Raw genomic sequence first — 17,927 nt, 5'->3', positions numbered from 1 at the left:
ACTCCCACCTCAGGCGACTGACTTTGTCGAGTTTGCACATTCTCCCCGTGTCTGCATGGGTTTCCTCCGGGTGCTCCGGTTTCCTCCCACAGTCCAAAAATGTGCAGGTTAGGTGGATTGGCCATGCTAAATTCCCCGCAGTGTTAGGTGAAGGGGTAAAATGTAGGGAAATGGGTTTAGGTGGGTTGCGCTTCGGAGAGTCGGTGTGGACTTGTTGGGCTGAAGGGCCTGTTTCCACATTGTAAGTAATCTCATCTAATCTAAATTGCCCGTAGTGATAGGTGCATTAGTCAGAGGGAAATGGGACTGGGTGGGTTACTCTTCGGAGGGCCAAAGGGCCTGTTTCCACACTGTAGCTAATCTAATCTATCACCTAAATCTCTTTATTGCAGACTACAGTGAGAAAAAGCACTCTCATTCATAAACAAGACTTATCATCACTTCTTGAACCTACTGATAATTCCCAATAGGTGTCAACAATTTGGACAGTTGTAGATGGTTTATGTACCTTTTGATGCACAACCCTATCTATAACTGACAGTTCCAAATGGCACCTGACCTATCCAAAAAATCCCTAACCGCAATCTGAGAACTACCTCCACAAATGACTGACCTAAACCCCCAAGGTAGCTTTGGTCCATATCAATAGGTGCACCTCAATACCCCAAAAGGGTATCTGGCTATACAAATGAAATGCACTGACAACAAACCTGCTTGTACCTTGTCTACATAGGAACCGGCATCAGCCATTCAGTCCCTAGATCATTTAGTAAGATCATGGTTGATTTGTAGCCAAACTCCGTACACCTGCCTTTGGCCCTTTATCCCTTAAATGTTTGCTATGCAAAAGAATTATCTATCTGTCTTAAAAATAACAGTTGATAGAGTATCTAAAGTCATTTATCAAAGAGAATTCCAAAATACTACACCAACGTGCGTTGAAGTGCTTCCAAATGACTTGAATGACGGGATTGAAGGATGGGTCAACAAGTTTGCAAACGACACAAAGGTTGGAGGTGTCATTGAGAGTATAGAGGGCTGTTGTAGGCTGCAGCAGGACATTGACAGGATGCAGAGATGGGCTGAGAGGTGGCAGATGGAGTTCAACCTGGATAAATGAGAGGTGATGCATTTTGGAAGGTTGAATTTGAAAGCTGAGTACAGGATTAAGGATAGGATTCTTGGCAGTGTGGAGGAACAGAGGGATCTTGGTGTGCAGGTACATCGATCTTTTAAAATGGGCACCCAAGTGGACAGGGTTGTTAAGAAAGCATATGGCGTGAGATAGGAGTCGTAAGATCTTGTTGTAGCTCTATAAAACTTTGGTTAGACCGCACTTGGAATACTGCGTCCAGTTCTGGTCGCCCTATTATAGGAAAGATGTAGATGCTTTGGAGAGGGTTCAGAGGAGGTTTACCAGGATGCTGCCTTGACTGGAGGGCTTATCTTATGAAGAGAGGTTGACTGAGCTCGGACTTTTTTCATTGGAGAAAAGGAGGATGTGAGGGGACCTAATTGAGGTATACAAGATAATTAGAGGCATAGATAGAGGCGATAGCCAGAGACTATTCCCCAGGGCAGAAATGGCTAACACGAGGGGTCATAGTTTTAAGCTGGTTGGAGGAAAGTATAGAGGGGATGTCAGAGGCGGGTTCTTTACACAGAGTTGTGAGAGCATGGAATGCGTTGCCAGCAGCAGTTGTGGAAGCAAGGTCATTGGGGACATTTAAGAGTCTACTGGACATGCATATGGTCACAGAAATTTGAGGGTACATACATGAGGATCAGTGGTCGGCACAACATCGTGGGCTGAAGGGCCTGTTCTGTTCTGTTCTATGTTCTATGTTAGGCTAACTGTAATTCCCTGGTTTTCCTCTTTCACTTTTATCAAAAAGTGGATTGTTATGTGCAATTTTCCAATCCAGGACAATTCCTGTATGTAGGGAAATCTGAAGGATTATAGTTTACAGCATCTATAATGCGGTCCCTATTTACCTTTAACACTCTTGGTTGTAAGCCATCAGGTCCCGAGAATTAGCACTCTTTAATTCTATTAATTTCCTCATTTTACTTCCGTTTAGTTTATTCAGGCCATATTCTTGATCTGCTATTAATTTATTTCCAGCAAGCTATCCTCCTTTTCTACTCTATAAATATTGTTGCAAAATAATTCTTCAATATGTCTGACATTTCCCCCACAGCATTCCCACTTTCAATCTTTAGTAGGCCAACATCTCTCTGGATGACTCACTTTCTCTTTATTGTTCTTTTAAGGCAGCATGATGGCTCAGTGATTAGCACTGCTGCCTCACAGCCCCAGAGGCCTGTGTGCACATTCTCCCCGTGACGGGTTTCATCCAGGTGCTCCAGTTTCCTCCTACTGTCCAAAGATGTGCAGGTTAGGTGGATTGGCATGCCAAATTGCTCAGGGATATGCAAGCTAGGTGGATTAGCCATGGGAAATGCAGGGTTACAGGGATAGGATGGGGGTGTGGGTCTGTATGAGATGTTCTTTGAAGGGTTGTTGTGCTCTTGATGGGCTAAATAGCCTGCTTCCACACTGTAGGAATTCTATGAACCACAAAATTTATTCTTATTGATTTTGATGCCCCTGGCAAGTTTCCCTTCAGTAATCCATTTTAGTAGCTCTAGTGTGCAGTTTGGAAGCCGTTTGCTGCTCTTTGGATCTGTCCTGTTCAACAGGATCTGTACTTTTTTTTGCATTTATGTAAGCCCTTTCTTTTAGTTTCATACTGTCCCTTATCTCTTTAGTTATCTATGTTAGGTTCTTCTATAAAGTGGAGCTTTTCCCTTATTTCCACGCCCCACATTACAGACACCAGTGACTCCAAAACCTGCTTCCAATGGAGGCAGCTGGTCATGCGTGAACTACAAACTACATCCAATCCCACTTAATGACAACAGGAAGTGTTTGTTCAGGGGCTGGATTTGAGATTACCGACTTCTTTTGGCATTTTTGCCAGAAGAGAGACATTCTCCATCATGTGATTTTAAAAAATACCTGGTGTACAGATGTGAAAGAAATGCCTTGACAACTATTTTATTAATCCATCAAATGTATTGAAATTGTGATAAGTTTATAAATCAATAAAATGGAATTCTGTTTCTAAAATAAATACAACTTGGATCCAAAGATTTATACCTTGTTTAATTGGTGTTAATAATTTATTGATGTAGGCAATAGTTTAAGATCCACCTAAAAAAGCTTTGGCAGACGACAAGATTAAGTGGTATTTGCACAGCCAATTCTGGAATATTATGGCATGACTCAGTGGTAACCTGCTCCACATATTAAATGTGGAAAAACTTAGATGCATTATATGATTCATTATTGTGAAGCTTGTGGCGACCTATTAAGTCTGCAACCATTTTACAAATCTCTGATCTCTTTCAAAAATACTTCCTTCATTTTAAAACAGAAAAGAGTTTAAACAAATACAGCTGGTTTAATTATTGCTTTAAAATGCAGATACGGTATTGGAAACTGAAATAGTTCATTTGCAATTTTGAAATTTTCCAAACGTTCTGCATGAATAAAATGCAGTACAGTCGCAACTGAAAGTTGATGTAATCTTTGAAACTTACTACTTGAAGGTTCATATCACTCTTCTATAATGCCAATTATTCAATAATATTAGAAGTAAATAACTATACACATTTAATATTTCATAGATACAACAGAGAATAACAACAAATTAAAAGTCCTTATCAGCCATACAACTAAAATAATAGCACAAGTTCAAATACGTGACGGCATTTGCATTCTCTGATTGCCCACTTGGAGCCAGGCATGGTGCCATCTCGTTTCCCCTCTTGGAGGAGGGGCAAAATCTTGTAAATGAATAAATGAAAAACCATCTTGGATCTTTAGGGTAAGTATGTTCAACACCTTTCAGATATTCCACAAGGAAACTACAAAACGCTGAAGAAGTTATCAAAGTCTCCAGGTCTCTTCCTCATTGTCTGACCACTAAACTCACATATGAGTACGAACCTTTGTTTTCACCCTTTGGATCCTCCGATTCTCTGCTCATTTTTCTTATTTGTGGAATGTCACAATCAAATGTAGTATGCCCACTGGCAGCTCAGGCAACAGCAGAGGAAGAAATATCAGCTTGGCTACACCATCATAACTGACGGTTGCTCCTACAATGTGCCTAAGAGGTGGGATTGGGTGCAGTACATATATCACTGATAGATGGCACGAATCCTTTTTGTGAACTAAGACTCTGTCACACTATAGTGATTAAACCCTTTTACTTTTGAATATTTCCATGATTCTCATGGATATAACAATAAGTAATTGCAACCTACCATATCACATCCTCTCCTCGGTTTACTCTTTTGAAGCATTTCTGCCAAATTGGATTCTATTCACTTTCATCTCCTGTCAGCCTATAGTTATCTGCTGTTGGTGTACCCTGCGACTAATATTTCAGCTGCTTTTTCTGACCATTTCAATTGCTGTCAATCTTTTATCTCAAACTCCCACTCAAAACAGACACAACAAGATGTCAGAAATTTAAATGTGTAAACAAAAAAAAAAAGAGATCGAAAGGATGGTGGGTTTTTCTTTGTCACCTACAATGATTCTAAAGTAGTGGGTCAGGTTTACAAAGATTATCAATACTTTTGGGAATATGTTTGGAGGCTTCCTCACAAACACTCGCCTACAGCTGCCCCATTCAGTTAAATGGACAGGTGTCCTCCACCCAAATCTCCAATTATTTCAATAATAGTCTATTAGTTGTAAAAACAATGAAAAAAATTTTTTTTGATGCTTCAAAGAAATTCTCGTGTATTGTTCACAAGAGCATTCATTAAGTTAGTCTTTAATTCATGCAGATTCCAAAACAATCTTGAACAGTTGTCAACTTAGTGTCAGTAGAGCAGAGGACCTGGTGGAATATGGTATGGTCAAACTACAAGAGACTCGGTCTGATGTTCTACCTTGTCATTTCAAATATTAGACCACAGTCTGCTCATTTCACTGAATTTATTTACCTCTATTGCTCTGCTAACCTTGAGAACTCCATGAAACATATCAACAGCTGTCCAGCAAAACAGAAGCTATCAGCTGTAACATTCTCTGTAGTGAAAGTAATCCTTAAATCAGTTTTGTACTGGAAAGAAATTATCAATTTGATTTCTTAATGATTATTTTCTTAAACAACAGGCTTCATGTCTTTTCAGGAATGATTAATGAACAGAATTCCAAAAGGAAAGACTGCTTTATTTAATAAGGTTATTTATATCAGCAATTACAATAGATACTTTTTCTACATTTCTATCTATATAAATAGAAATTGCATTGAAACCCAAGTAATAGACTAGTTTAAAGGGTTATATAAAAAGGGCTAATGAATTTAAAATTCAATGAAAGCACACATTGTGCAAATACATTAGCTCCATAATTGTCTCTGCCATACTGCAACCCTTCAAGATTTAATGGTTAATCTTTTTGCCTGACTTTGAAGGGTTTCCTCTTCCTTCTCAGTTACATTCTGCATCACAGAACAGCTCCTAATCATGAAAGCCAGCAAATTGCTCCCACGCAGATGTTACTGTGGTGCTCACTGCCAGAATGTGTACGAAAAGCAACCTGTGACATTATGCCCTTCAATTTATTTACACATCTTCCAGAGGTGAACCACTTAACTGTGCTACCCCCTCAGCTGAAGGCAACAAACAGTGAAAACATATTAGGCCGACAACTAATTCTGTTTTATCCAAAAGAAAAATCAGCAGTAGGCATTCAGTGAGTTCATATCACACTCAAATCCTCCTACAATGCAGCACTGGCATGCTACCAATTAATGCATAATTTTCAGTTCTCCTAATATCTGTTGTCAGATCTCAGGTATATCTCTGTTAGCTGTCAGGCACCAAGTACTGAAGTCTAACAAATTGTCATCTTTCTCACTTTTTTCCTTATCATCAAATCCCAAGCCAGCTTAAATACCTTGACTTATCATAAAAGGAATAAAAATGAGATGGCATAGGTTTAAAAGAAGCGACGATGATATGAGAAAAATATTTTCATGCAGTGAATACTTAGGTTATGCAACATACTTTCATGGTATTCCATGTCTTTCTATACTATAAACCTCTACAGTTATACATCATGTCAACATTTTTACAGACCAATTACTTTTCAAAATGTTTCATGATTAGATTAGATTACTTACAGTGTGGAAGCAGGCCCTTTAGCCCAACAAGTCCACACCGACCCGCCGAAGCGCAACACCCCCAGACCCATTCTCCTACATTTGCCCCTTCACCTAACACTACGGGCAATTTAGCATGGCCAATTCACCTAACCATGTTCTGTTTCAATTTACAAAATTATAAATAAAGAGCCTCAAGATGACAAAAAATTAAGTAACATTGTGTATGTGGTTCATCATGCCCCATCCAAAAATCCCTGTCCAGTATAAGAATACCAGAAGACAGAATAGTGGATGCTCTGGGCTACCATTAGTTGTTTTATTTTCACAATCTCTAGTTTCTTACAGCTGAACGCAAGTGGAGCTACACATAAATGTAAACAGGAAGACAATACAGAGCATCAGGACCTGAAACTGGATATTGTATAAAATGGGCTGCAAAATACTATCAGTCCATTCTTCACTACGAATGTAAAACAATTTCATCTCCTGGATTAACAGTGATAATAAAAAACAAGGTAAATGTCTGTCTTTTGACAGGACCATGGTTCAAAGTTCATTCAAAAGGAAATTACCTCTAAAGTGTAGTTTTAGTTGGGCATATGCAACATTCATGAAAATATAGTTTGATGTTGTATAGCAGTTAAAAAGTATAATGAATAAAGTTGGTATACTGAATAATTTTTTTTAAATTGTCAATAAACTATTGTTGGCTCCCTATATCCTACTACTCTGTAACAGTGTTATACTCGAGTGATGCAATTCTAGGCAATATTGTGGATTTTTAGACATGGCAAGTTCAAGGATGGGTGATTGCATAAACTACACCCTACCTCACCTGGATCAGCATGCCAGTTTCCTAGCACGAGATTGATATACTTCTATTTCAGAGCATGTTGGCTGAAGCTCAAATAGGGGTCCCATCCAAACTCTTAGTCACTTAAAGCAATTAAGAAGCTTGTTTTCAGTTCTTTCAAGGGTCAGAATTGGACTTGTGTTTTGTGACTTGGGTTCAATGCACCATCAGAACAGTGGCATGGAGAAAGAGGCAGCAATATAGTGGGAGGCAAAAGTGTAGCAGAGACAAAAAAGACAGCAATAAGTGTTGACAGCCCATCATGTCTCAGTTGTTGATAAAAGAAATTATGCAAAATTCTTAGCAACAGCAAATTGGCATGGTTCTCTGGAGGGTTAGGATACAATGCAGAAATAAATACAAAGCATTCTGGTAACATACTGCAAGCATTTTAGGATCTGAAAACGAATGAAAGACTAACATTTGAAGTACAGATCCTCTCGATGCCCCTAATTGCTTTGAATTTAATTTTCCAAATGCCTAGGAGGTTCTTCTACATTAGAGGCAATATATAAATGGAAGCTTTTGTCACTGACAGAGGAAACTACCTGAGATCGTCATCGGCGTTTTCCCTATGAGGTCATGTATAGACCCATGAGTTCCCTCCCTGTACAGTGCCCTCTGCTCAGGTTGCACTTTGTGTTTGTGGATGAATTCCAGCTGCCTCAACAGGGGTTGTCTTTTGAACTGAGCTGGTTCCTGCCTTGATCCAATCTCCATCCTGCGTCTACTGCTGCTGTAATTAGGTTTCAGAAACAATTCCTGCCCAAGAATTACTTTGCACCACATCTGCATTTCCACATTGGTATAGTATCAAGATCCAGAAATCATTCTGACCAAGAATTGAAATTTGCTGTTAGCTTTTTCAAAAAAAAACATTGTGGACTCGGAACTGCATTCGTGTTAATTTAAATTTATTCTATTGTTACAGCTCAAGAAATCAAAGAAGAAATTAATTAAAAACCCATTTGAATACCGCCCTTTTAGTCCCATGCTAGCACAGGGATCATCACAAATAAAATGTTCATTTAATTTTTCCATCAGCTCAATGAATTTGATTTTTCCAAAAGTCTTTCAAATACCTAATGTTTAAGAGTAATGATGTGAATTATGTTCATTGTTATTTTCAAAATCAAACTTGTTTCCTTTTCCCCGCAAATACTACGTACATCCTTTTTTTTAATATAGTACATTTCTGGGATCAGCACATTATTTCTGAATATAATTATTACAATGGAGATGGAGAGAATTGTCACAAGCACCTGTGAGGAAAGGATCAGGCCAAACCTGAGAAATGACCCCTTTCTATTTAACTCCATAACTGCGTCATCTAATTAGAACATATAGTACTTTAAGTTTGCACTCAAGAATAACTTACCAAACATGACCATCTGTAGTCCTTCGGGGAATGGCTCAACTGTCCTATTTCCATTGACATGATGTTTCGCTGAAAAATAAGAAGCAAGACTTTTAAAACTAGAGCAAAGAAGTACACGTCACCTGATTGAATTACGGAAGTATGTCAACCCAATTGTATCCTTTGGATAGGATTTTTTAAATTCGCTGAATCAAAGGAACATATTGCATGGATTTTACGTAACTATTTTATCATGTATATGTGAAGTTACAATAAATTTAACCTCTAAAAAAGACAAAATATTGAATCAGATTCAAAGTGGCCTACAAATACACTTGCATTAATTACAGGAGGACTTAAACACAACAGTAATAAAACATATTTAGTATTATGTAATCAAAATATTAATATAAATAGAACACAAAAATAAATTTCTTCAAGTAGCATTGTCTTCTACTCCTCTACCTACTAGCTATGGTAACTTAACAAAAGTAAAAATAAGACTCCGAATGATAATGAAAATAAGGTGGCCCAGTCTCTTAGAGGGCAGTAAAACATGGCACTAACATGCAAATAACCGAGCCAGTGCCAAAGGAAGAATGCAGCTCCTTCAGCATGTCAGATTTATCCAATAATCCTAAGCACGACACAGACTTGCACTTCAACATTAACTATGGTAGGTTCTATGAAACATCATCTAGATCCGCACATTATGAGTATGCAGTTTATAGATGACAGGTAGATTTGTTGAGTTATGCACAGCATCAGTTTACGGATGAATGTTGACAGTATCTAGTCCTATGATAGCACCAACTCTATCCCTCCACTGCCCCAAAATTGGCTGCCTGCTTGTCTGAGATCCATGGTAGACAAGCAGGAGGCTGGAAGAACACAGTAAGCCAGACAGCATCAGGAGGTGGATCTGAGATCCCATTGTTGGATAATCAGAAATTTCCTCCAGTTACATACTTGTAAGAGTCAAGTTATGTGGCAGAATATCTCAGGCTTGCCCAAAGCATTGAAAGGTGTAGACAGGGCACAAAATTAGTTGAGAGACAAAACTTATTACTGAACACAGGTTAACTGTTTGCTGTTAAATTCTCAGAACATTTCAGATGGGTCAGGTCTCCCAACTGTAAACTGCAGGAACCTGCTTTGCATTTATTAGCATGTTATCCATAATCATTAATACTCCAATTGCTAGAAGTACATTCAGAGGCACAATCCTGTTAGCCAAAAACTGAAAACATACATATTCACAAACCTGGGGAAAGCGAAGACTGCAAATGCTGGAGATCAGAGTCAAAGAGTGTGGTGCTGGAGGAGCACAGCCAGCCAGGCAGCATCCAAAGAATAGGAGAGTTGACATTTTGAGAAAAAGCTCTTCATCAGGAATGTGGAGGAGGCCCAAGTAGGCTGAGAGATAAATGGGAGGGGAGGGGGGTGGTGCTAGGAATATAATAGGTAGATGAAGATGGGGGTGAAGGTGATAAGTCAGAGAGGAGAGTGAAGTGGATTAGTGGGAAGGAAGACGGAAGTTCAAGAATTCGAAGGGTGGATCTAGGATAAGGTGGGGAGAGGGGAAATGAGAAAACTGGTGAAATCCGCGTTGATCCCGTGTGGTTCGAGGGTCCCAAGGCTGAAGATGAGGCATTCTTCTTCCACGTGTCAGGTGGCTAGAGCTTGGCAGTGGAAGTGGCCCAGGACTTATACGTCCTTGGCAGAGTGGGTGGGGAGGGGGTTAAAGTGTTCAGCCTCAGGGCGGTGGGGTTGTTTAGTCTTGGTGTCCCAGAGATGTTCTCTGAAATGTTCTGTAAGATGCTAATCTATCTCCCCAATGTAGAGGAGACCACATAGAGAGCAATTTCCCCTCCCTACGAATCTCCTCCACTTCCCATACCTCCGCCTTTAAACCCCACCCCTCCAATCGCAACAAGGACAGAACCCCACACCCCCACCCAGCCTTCACCTTCTACGCCACCAATCTCTGGATGCATCACAAACCATCCACTATTTCTGCTACATACAAACAGACCCTACCACCAGGGATATATTTCTGTCCCCACTCCTATCTGCGTCCCGGAGAGACCATTTCCTCCACGATTCCCTTGTTAGGCCCCCCCACCCAACCTACCCTCCACTCCTGGCACCTTCCCCTGGCACAAGAAGTGAATAACCTGCACCCACACCTCTGATAGAGATTTACCTGTACTTCCACACACGTCATCTATTGTGTCCTTTGCTCTCGATGTGATCTCCTCTACATTGGGAAACAGGACACCAACTTGCAGAACTTTTCAGAGAACATCTCTGGGACTCCCGCAGTCTACAACCCTTGTGGTTGAACACTTTATCTCCCCCTCCCACTCCACCGAGGACATGCAAGTCCTGGTCCACCTCCATGGCTAAACTCTAGCCACCTGACACCTTCGGATTCTCCAACCACACGGGATCAATGTGGATTTCACCGGTGTCCTCACTTCCCCTGTCCCCACCTTATCCCAGATCTAACCTTCAAACTTGGCACCGCCTTCTTGAACTGTCCAACTTGTCCACCTTCCATCCCACCTATTCGCTCCACTCTCCTCTCTGACCTATCACCTTCACCCCCACCTTCATCTATCTATCATATTCCCAGCGACCTTCCCCCCAACCTCACCCCCTCCCATTTAGCTTTCAGCCCCCTTGGGCCACCCTCTTATTCTTAATGAAGAGCTTATGCTCGAAACGTCAATTATCCTGCTCCTCGCATGCTGCCTAACCAGCTGTGCTTTTGCAACACCACATTCTTCGACATACTCATAAACCAGACTATATGCAATAACATATATGTTTCTCCACCTCTGATGAATACAAACATCTTTACTAAATGGCTCCATCAGAATAAAAAAAGCCACCTTTTATGCTAACACAAACAATGTTAGATTGAAGCCTCTCCGTGTTGATTAACTTATGAGAGAATTCCCAGTCATATGCATTTTAGCATGTTGTTGTGAAGTGCTTACAGTGTTAGGAGTGAAGACTGACGGGGCCAAGGATCCAGCTCAAGTGAGGAAGCCACACTACCTAAGTGCCAGCAAACATGGGCGGCACGGTGGCACAGGTGGGCGGCACGGTGGCACAGTGGTTAGCACTGCTGCCTCACAGCGCCAGAGACCCGGGTTCAATTCCCGCCTCAGGCGACTGACTGTGTGGAGTTTGCACATTCTCCCTGTGTCTGCGTGGGTTTCCGCCGGGTGCTCCGGTTTCCTCCCACAGTCCAAAGATGTGCAGGTCAGGTGAATTGGCCATGCTAAATTGCCCGTAGTGTCAGGTAAGGGGTAAATGTAGGGGTATGGGTGGGTTTCGCTTCAGCGGGTCGGTGTGGACTTGTTGGGCCGAAGGGCCTGTTTCCACACTGTAATCTAATCTAATCTAATCTAATCTAATCAAAACATGGCCAGGGTAGGCATGTAGGAGTCAACTCAAAAGGGGACTAAACTCAAAAAGCACTTATAATATTTGTGTCCATGATTTATGCAGCCTTCTGGTGAAAGCTCATCAGATTTAGGGTGTAGGTTTGCTCGCTGAGCTGTAGGTTTGATATCCTGATGTTTCATTACCTGGCTAGGTAACATCATCAGTGGCAACCTCCAAGTGAAGCGAAGCTGTTGTCTCCTGCTTTCTATTTATATCTTTCTCCTGGATGGGGTTCCTGGGGTTTGTGGTGATGTCATTTCCTGTTCATTTTCTGAGGGGTTGATAGATGGCATCTAGATCTATGTGTTTGTTTATAGCGTTGTGGTTGTAGTGCCAGGCCTCTAGGAATTCTCTGGCATGTCTTTGCTTAGCCTGTCCCAGGATAGATGTGATATCCCAGTCAAAATGGTGGTTTGTTTCATCTGTTTGTAGGGCTAAGAGGGAGAGAGGGTCATGTCTTTTTGTGGCTAGCTGGTGTTCGTGTATCCTGGTGGCTAACCTTCTTCCTGTTTGTCCTACGTAGTGTTTGTGGCAGTCCTTGCATGGAATTTTGTAGATCTAAGCAGATCACGATTCCGGAACCCAATCCCTCTACGAATGAAACCTAACACACTGTATGCCTTCTTAACAGCACTAGCAACCTGGGGGGCAACTTCCAGGGATCGATGTACATGGACTCCAAGATCCCTCTGCACATCCACACCTACAAAGAATCTTTCCATTGACCCAGTATTCTGCCTTCCTGTTATTCTTCCCAAAGTCAAACACCTCACATTTAGATTAGATTAGCTTCCCTACAGTGTGGAAACAAGCCCTTCAGCCTAACCAGTCCACACCGATCCTCCGAAGAGTAACCCACCCTGTCCCATTTCCCTCTGACTAATGCACCTAGCACTATGGACAATTTAGCATGGCCAATTCATCTAACCTGCACATCTTTGGAGTGTGGTAGGAAACCGGAGCACCCGGAGGAAACCCACGCAGATACGGGGAGAACGTGCAAACTCCACACAGACAGTCACCCGAGGCTGGAATCGAACCTGGGACCTTGGTCTGTGCAGCAGCAGTGCTAACCACTGAGCCACCATGCGTTTATCTGCATTGAACTCCATTTGCCACCTTTCGGCCTAGTTCTGCAGTTTATCCAAGTCTCCCTGCAACCTACAACATTCTTCCACACAGTCTACACTCCAGTGACTTCAGTATCATCTGCAAACTTACTAACCCATCCACCTATGCCTGCATCCAAATAATTTATAAAAAGGACAAATAGCAATGGTCCCAAAACAGATCCTTGTGGCACACCACTAGTAACCAGACACCAGGCTAAATATTTTCCATCAACCACCACTCATTGCCTTCCTATAGAAAGCCAGTTTCTAATCCGAATTACCAAATCACCTTCAATCTCACGTCTCTGCATTTTCTCCAGTAGCTTACCATGTGGAACCTTAACAAAGGCTTTACTGAAGTCCACGTACACCACGTCAACTGCCCTACCCTTATCCACATGCTTGGTCGCCTTCTCAAAAAAACTCAATGAGGTTTGTGAGACACGATTTGCCCTTGACGAATCCATGTTGACTATTTCCAATCAAATTATAAGAGATGATTATAAATCCTATCTCTTATAATCCTTTCCAAAACATTTCCTATAACAGACGTAAGGCTCACTGATCTATATTTACCTGGGTCATCTCTACTGCCCTTCTTGAAAAAGGGCACAACATTTGCAATCCTCCAGTCCTCTGGTACTAAACCTGCAGATAACGACGACTCAAAGATCAAGGCCAAAGGACCACTACTATGTATACCACACAGTAATAGTACACATTGGTTGGTGCAAACAAGTGACAGACACTGATGAAATATGAGTGAGACGCCTCCCATCTCAACACGTGTGAGACAGTCCTCCACACTGGCAACAAGACAGCACATCTTATAACATTGAAGCCTGTTTCTTTTAGCCATTCTGACTTCTGCAACCACCTCTGTCAAAGTTGACTCGTGTTGTCATCCATAAAGGAATAACTTCCATTTTCTGAACAGTCTTTAGGACAAATTCTAAAGAGGCATCACTAAAGCAATATTGCTGCCTGCCTGTCTCTCACATCTATAGGGAGAATGATGAGCAGAGGTTCTATGCTTCTGGGTTACTGCACAGATGAATTTTAAATATGCCGCCCAGAAGCTGTAACCTGGAAGGGCTACATAGCAGTCAGAAATTGTTGCACACACACCGTTACAATTTGGCATGTACCTGCTTGTGAATATTATCGCATTAGGAAGAAGATAATTGCAGAGGATAACCGGCCCTAAACACAAAGTGAAGTCTCTTCTGCTTTTCTGCTCAACTTCACATTTAGCTTTAGAAATTAAAATTCCGTCTTCGGTCCACTCAAGTTGTTGACATAGCTTCCAACTCTGTCCCTCACCTTGGTTGTTTACAACCCTACTGACATATTTGGGATTCTCACCATATATGCATGTCATTACAAAGACAAAGTGCTTCCACCTCTGTACCACTATCAAAATCTACCCCTGCCTCAGCTTGTGTGCTACTGAAACTCTTCCTTGTTACTTCACCACCTCTAACAATTTTATTCCAGCCTGATTCGACTATCTTCCAAAATTTATATTTGCGAGATCATCCAAAACTATGCTAAACATATCCGAACTTGCACCAAGTCATGGTCGTCAATCAGTCCTGAGAGTTAGCTTTCCTGATGAAGGGCTCTTGCCCAAAGTGTAAATTCTCCTGCTCCTCAGATGTGGCACACTCTCGACTACATTCGCTCCTGTTTAAGTTTTCATGTTTTCAAATTTCCCCATGACTTTGTTCCTCCTCGACTTTCCTCCTCCTCCTTCTCTTTAACTTCCTCTCGTTCTGCCTCTTGCTCATTTCCGAATTTAATTATGCCACAATTAGTAACCTCATTCATTTACCTAAGCATTAAATTCCAATAATACCTCCCTAACTTATCAACTTCTCTTTCTTCCTTTGAATTTCCAGTTTAAATCAACCTTCTGACTGCAGTTTTTGGTCATCTGTTCTAATATCTCCTTTTATGACTAGCTTTTTTTCTCATTCGGGGATATGGACTTTGCTGATTAGGACAATATTTATACCACCTTTAAATGCTCTTGAAAAGGTGGTGGTGAGCTGCCCTCTTCAACTGCTGCAGTCCATCTGGTTTAGGTATGCCCACAATACCGTGCATTTTGGCAGGGAGTGCCAGCATTTTGACAAGGACACACTGAAGGAATAGCAATATGTTTGCAGGTCTGGATGCCAAGTAGCTTGGAGAAGGATTTGCAGATGATGCTAGAGGGATTGAATTCAAGAGTAGGGAGATTCTGCTGCAATTGTACAAGGTGTTGGTGAGGCCGTACCTCCAGTATTATGCACAATTCTGATCTCCTTACTTGAGGAAAGATATGCCAACTTTGGAGGTGGTGCAGTGGAGGTTCACCAGGTTGATTCTAGAGATGATAAGACCATAAGACCATAAGACATAGGAATGGAAGTAAGGCCATTCGGCTCATCGAGTCCCCTCCGCCATTCAATCATGGCTGATGCGCATTTCAGCTCCACTTACCAGCGTTCTCCCCGTAGCCCTTAATTCCTCTAGACAACAAGAATCTATCAATCTTGGCCTTGAAGACATTTAGCGTCCCGGCTTCCACTGCACTCCGTGGCAATGAATTCCACAGGCCCACCACTCTCTGGCTGAAGAAATGTCTCAACATTTCTGTTCTGAAATGACCCCCTCTAATTCTAAGGCTGTGTCCACGGGTCCTAGTCTCCTCGTTTAACTGAAACAATTTCCTAGCATCCACCTTTTCCAAGCCATGTATTATTTTGTACGTCTCTATTAAGTCTCCCCTTAATCTTCTAAATTCCAACGAATACAATCCCAGTATCCTCAGCCGTTCCTCATATGTTAGACCTGTCATTCCAGGGATCATCCGTGTGAATCTCCGCTGGACACGTTCCAGTGCCAGTATGTCCTTCCTGAGGTGTGGGGACCAAAACTGGACACAGTACTCCAAATGGGGCCTAACCAGAGCTTTATAAAGTCTTAGTAGTACATCTCTGCTTTTATATTCCAACCCTCTTGAGATAAGAGGCAACATTGCATTCGCTTTCTTAATCACGGACTCAACCTGCATGTTTACCTTTAGAGAATCCTCGACTAGCACTCCCAGATCCCTTTGTGCTTTGGCTTTATTAATTTTCTCACCATTTAGAAAGTAGTCTATGCTTTTATTCTTTTTGCCAAAGTGCAAGACCTCGCACTTGCTCACGTTAAATTCCATCAGCCATTTCCTGGACCACTCTCCCAACCTGTCAAGATCCTTCTGTAGCCTCCCCACTTCCTCAGTACTACCTGCCTGTCCACCTAACTTCGTATCATTGGCAAACTTCGCTAGAATGCCCCCGGTTCCCTCATCCAAATCATTAATATATAATGCGAACAGCTGTGGCCCCAGCACCGAACCCTGCAGGACACCGCTCGTCACCGGCTGCCATTCTGAAAAAGAACCTTTTATCCCAACTCTCTGCCTTCTGTTAGACAGCCAATCCTCAATCCATCCCAGCAGCTCACCTCGAACACCATGGGCCCTCACCTTGCTCAGCAGCCTCCCGTGTGGTACCTTATCAAAGGCCTTTTGAAAGTCTAGATAGACCACATCCACTGGGTTTCCCTGGTCTAACCTACTTGTTACCTCTTCAAAAAATTCCAACAGGTTTGTCAGGCATGACCTCCCTTTACTAAATCCATGTTGACTTGTTGATGGGGTTGTCCTGAGAGGTTGAGCCACCTGGGACTTTACTTGGTAGAATTTTGAAGAATGAGAGGGGATCTTATACAAACATATAAAATTATGAAAGGGATACAGGCAAGCAGGTCATTCCCACTTATGGGCAAAACTACAACTAGGAGACATGGCCTCAATATTGGGGAAGTAAATTTAGGACAGAGAGACAACAGAAACTTGTGACAGAGGAGGAATTGCTTTTCCCAGAGATTAGTGAATTTATGGAATTCTCTGTCCAAGGAAGCAATAGAGCCAGCTCCATTAAATATATTCAAGACACAGTTGGATGGGTTTTTGCATGGTAGGGCAATTAAGGACTATGGGGATAATGCAGGTAGAAGGAGCTGAATGTAAGGACAATGTAAGGGTGATACAGAGGATGAGTGAATCATCAGGAAACAAGGCACAATGGCCTTGATATTCATCTATGTTCACAAACATGCTGCATATTCCAACAATGGTTGTCAGTCCTTTTCAGAAGATCGGCAGACCGATGAGAAACACACAAGAATTTGCCTGCAGCCCTATAGTACTTGTAGACTATAATGTCTGCTTCAACAATCCAGGTTCCCACCTAGTCCCAAAGCCAATCTGCCACATCACCAGTGATTAGAACAAATAATGCAAAACAGATCACAGAAATCCAGAACCAGGATAAAGTCAGAATGCCCAGTGTTAACAGACCATGCCTGCTACTAGCCTATTTGGAGGGGACTGTTAAAATCTGAACTAATATGTTGCAAAAGACAGAATACTGGAGCCCAATATTAGTTGCTAACAACTGTGTTTTTTAAATTAACAGAGACATACATTGCATACTGACATCTTGAACAAAAATAACCTTGTCTTAGCCTGCTATATATACACTCAGAAGTCCAGACTCAATTCCCATTGTCACCTACTGTCTGAACATAGTTAACACCCAATGATATGCAATTAATAGGGATGCCTCTTTTAAATGGAATCCCTGCTGGATCCTTCCTGACCATCACAGCCAAGATTTGCTCAGCAAATTATCATGTTAAATTAACAACTGGTGCACACCTATTTCTCTCAAAGGTTTGAAAGATATGTCAACTCTGAGTTTGGTGTAAAGAATTTCTTTAATAGTTCTCACCCTAATCTGGATTCCAATCAAATATAACCGATGACATGATAAACAAACTAAACGTACCCATCTTACCTTGGAATGCAGGTGTGGCACTACACAACTTCTAGGTCAACACATCTGATGATGTAATAA

The 17,927-nt window shown here is 41.7% G+C and overlaps 1 protein-coding gene across 3 annotated transcripts in view; it reads right to left on the bottom strand.

The window, feature by feature from the left end:
• Nucleotides 1-17,927, bottom strand: part of msraa (methionine sulfoxide reductase Aa) — a 524,419-nt gene that overhangs the window by 361,720 nt on the left and 144,772 nt on the right. For all 3 annotated transcript variants that reach the window (XM_043682286.2, XM_043682325.2, XM_043682296.2), the window contains exon 2: nt 8,423-8,491. In XM_043682286.2, coding sequence (XP_043538221.2) covers nt 8,423-8,491 — 69 coding nt within the window. The remainder of the gene's footprint in view (nt 1-8,422; nt 8,492-17,927) is intronic.

The sequence above is a fragment of the Chiloscyllium plagiosum genome, unplaced genomic scaffold (assembly GCF_037043375.1).
Source record: "Chiloscyllium plagiosum isolate Xiang-an unplaced genomic scaffold, Cpla_swu_hap1 HiC_scaffold_3, whole genome shotgun sequence".
Taxonomy (NCBI): domain Eukaryota; kingdom Metazoa; phylum Chordata; class Chondrichthyes; order Orectolobiformes; family Hemiscylliidae; genus Chiloscyllium; species Chiloscyllium plagiosum.
This window is presented reverse-complemented; position numbering and strand designations above follow the sequence as displayed.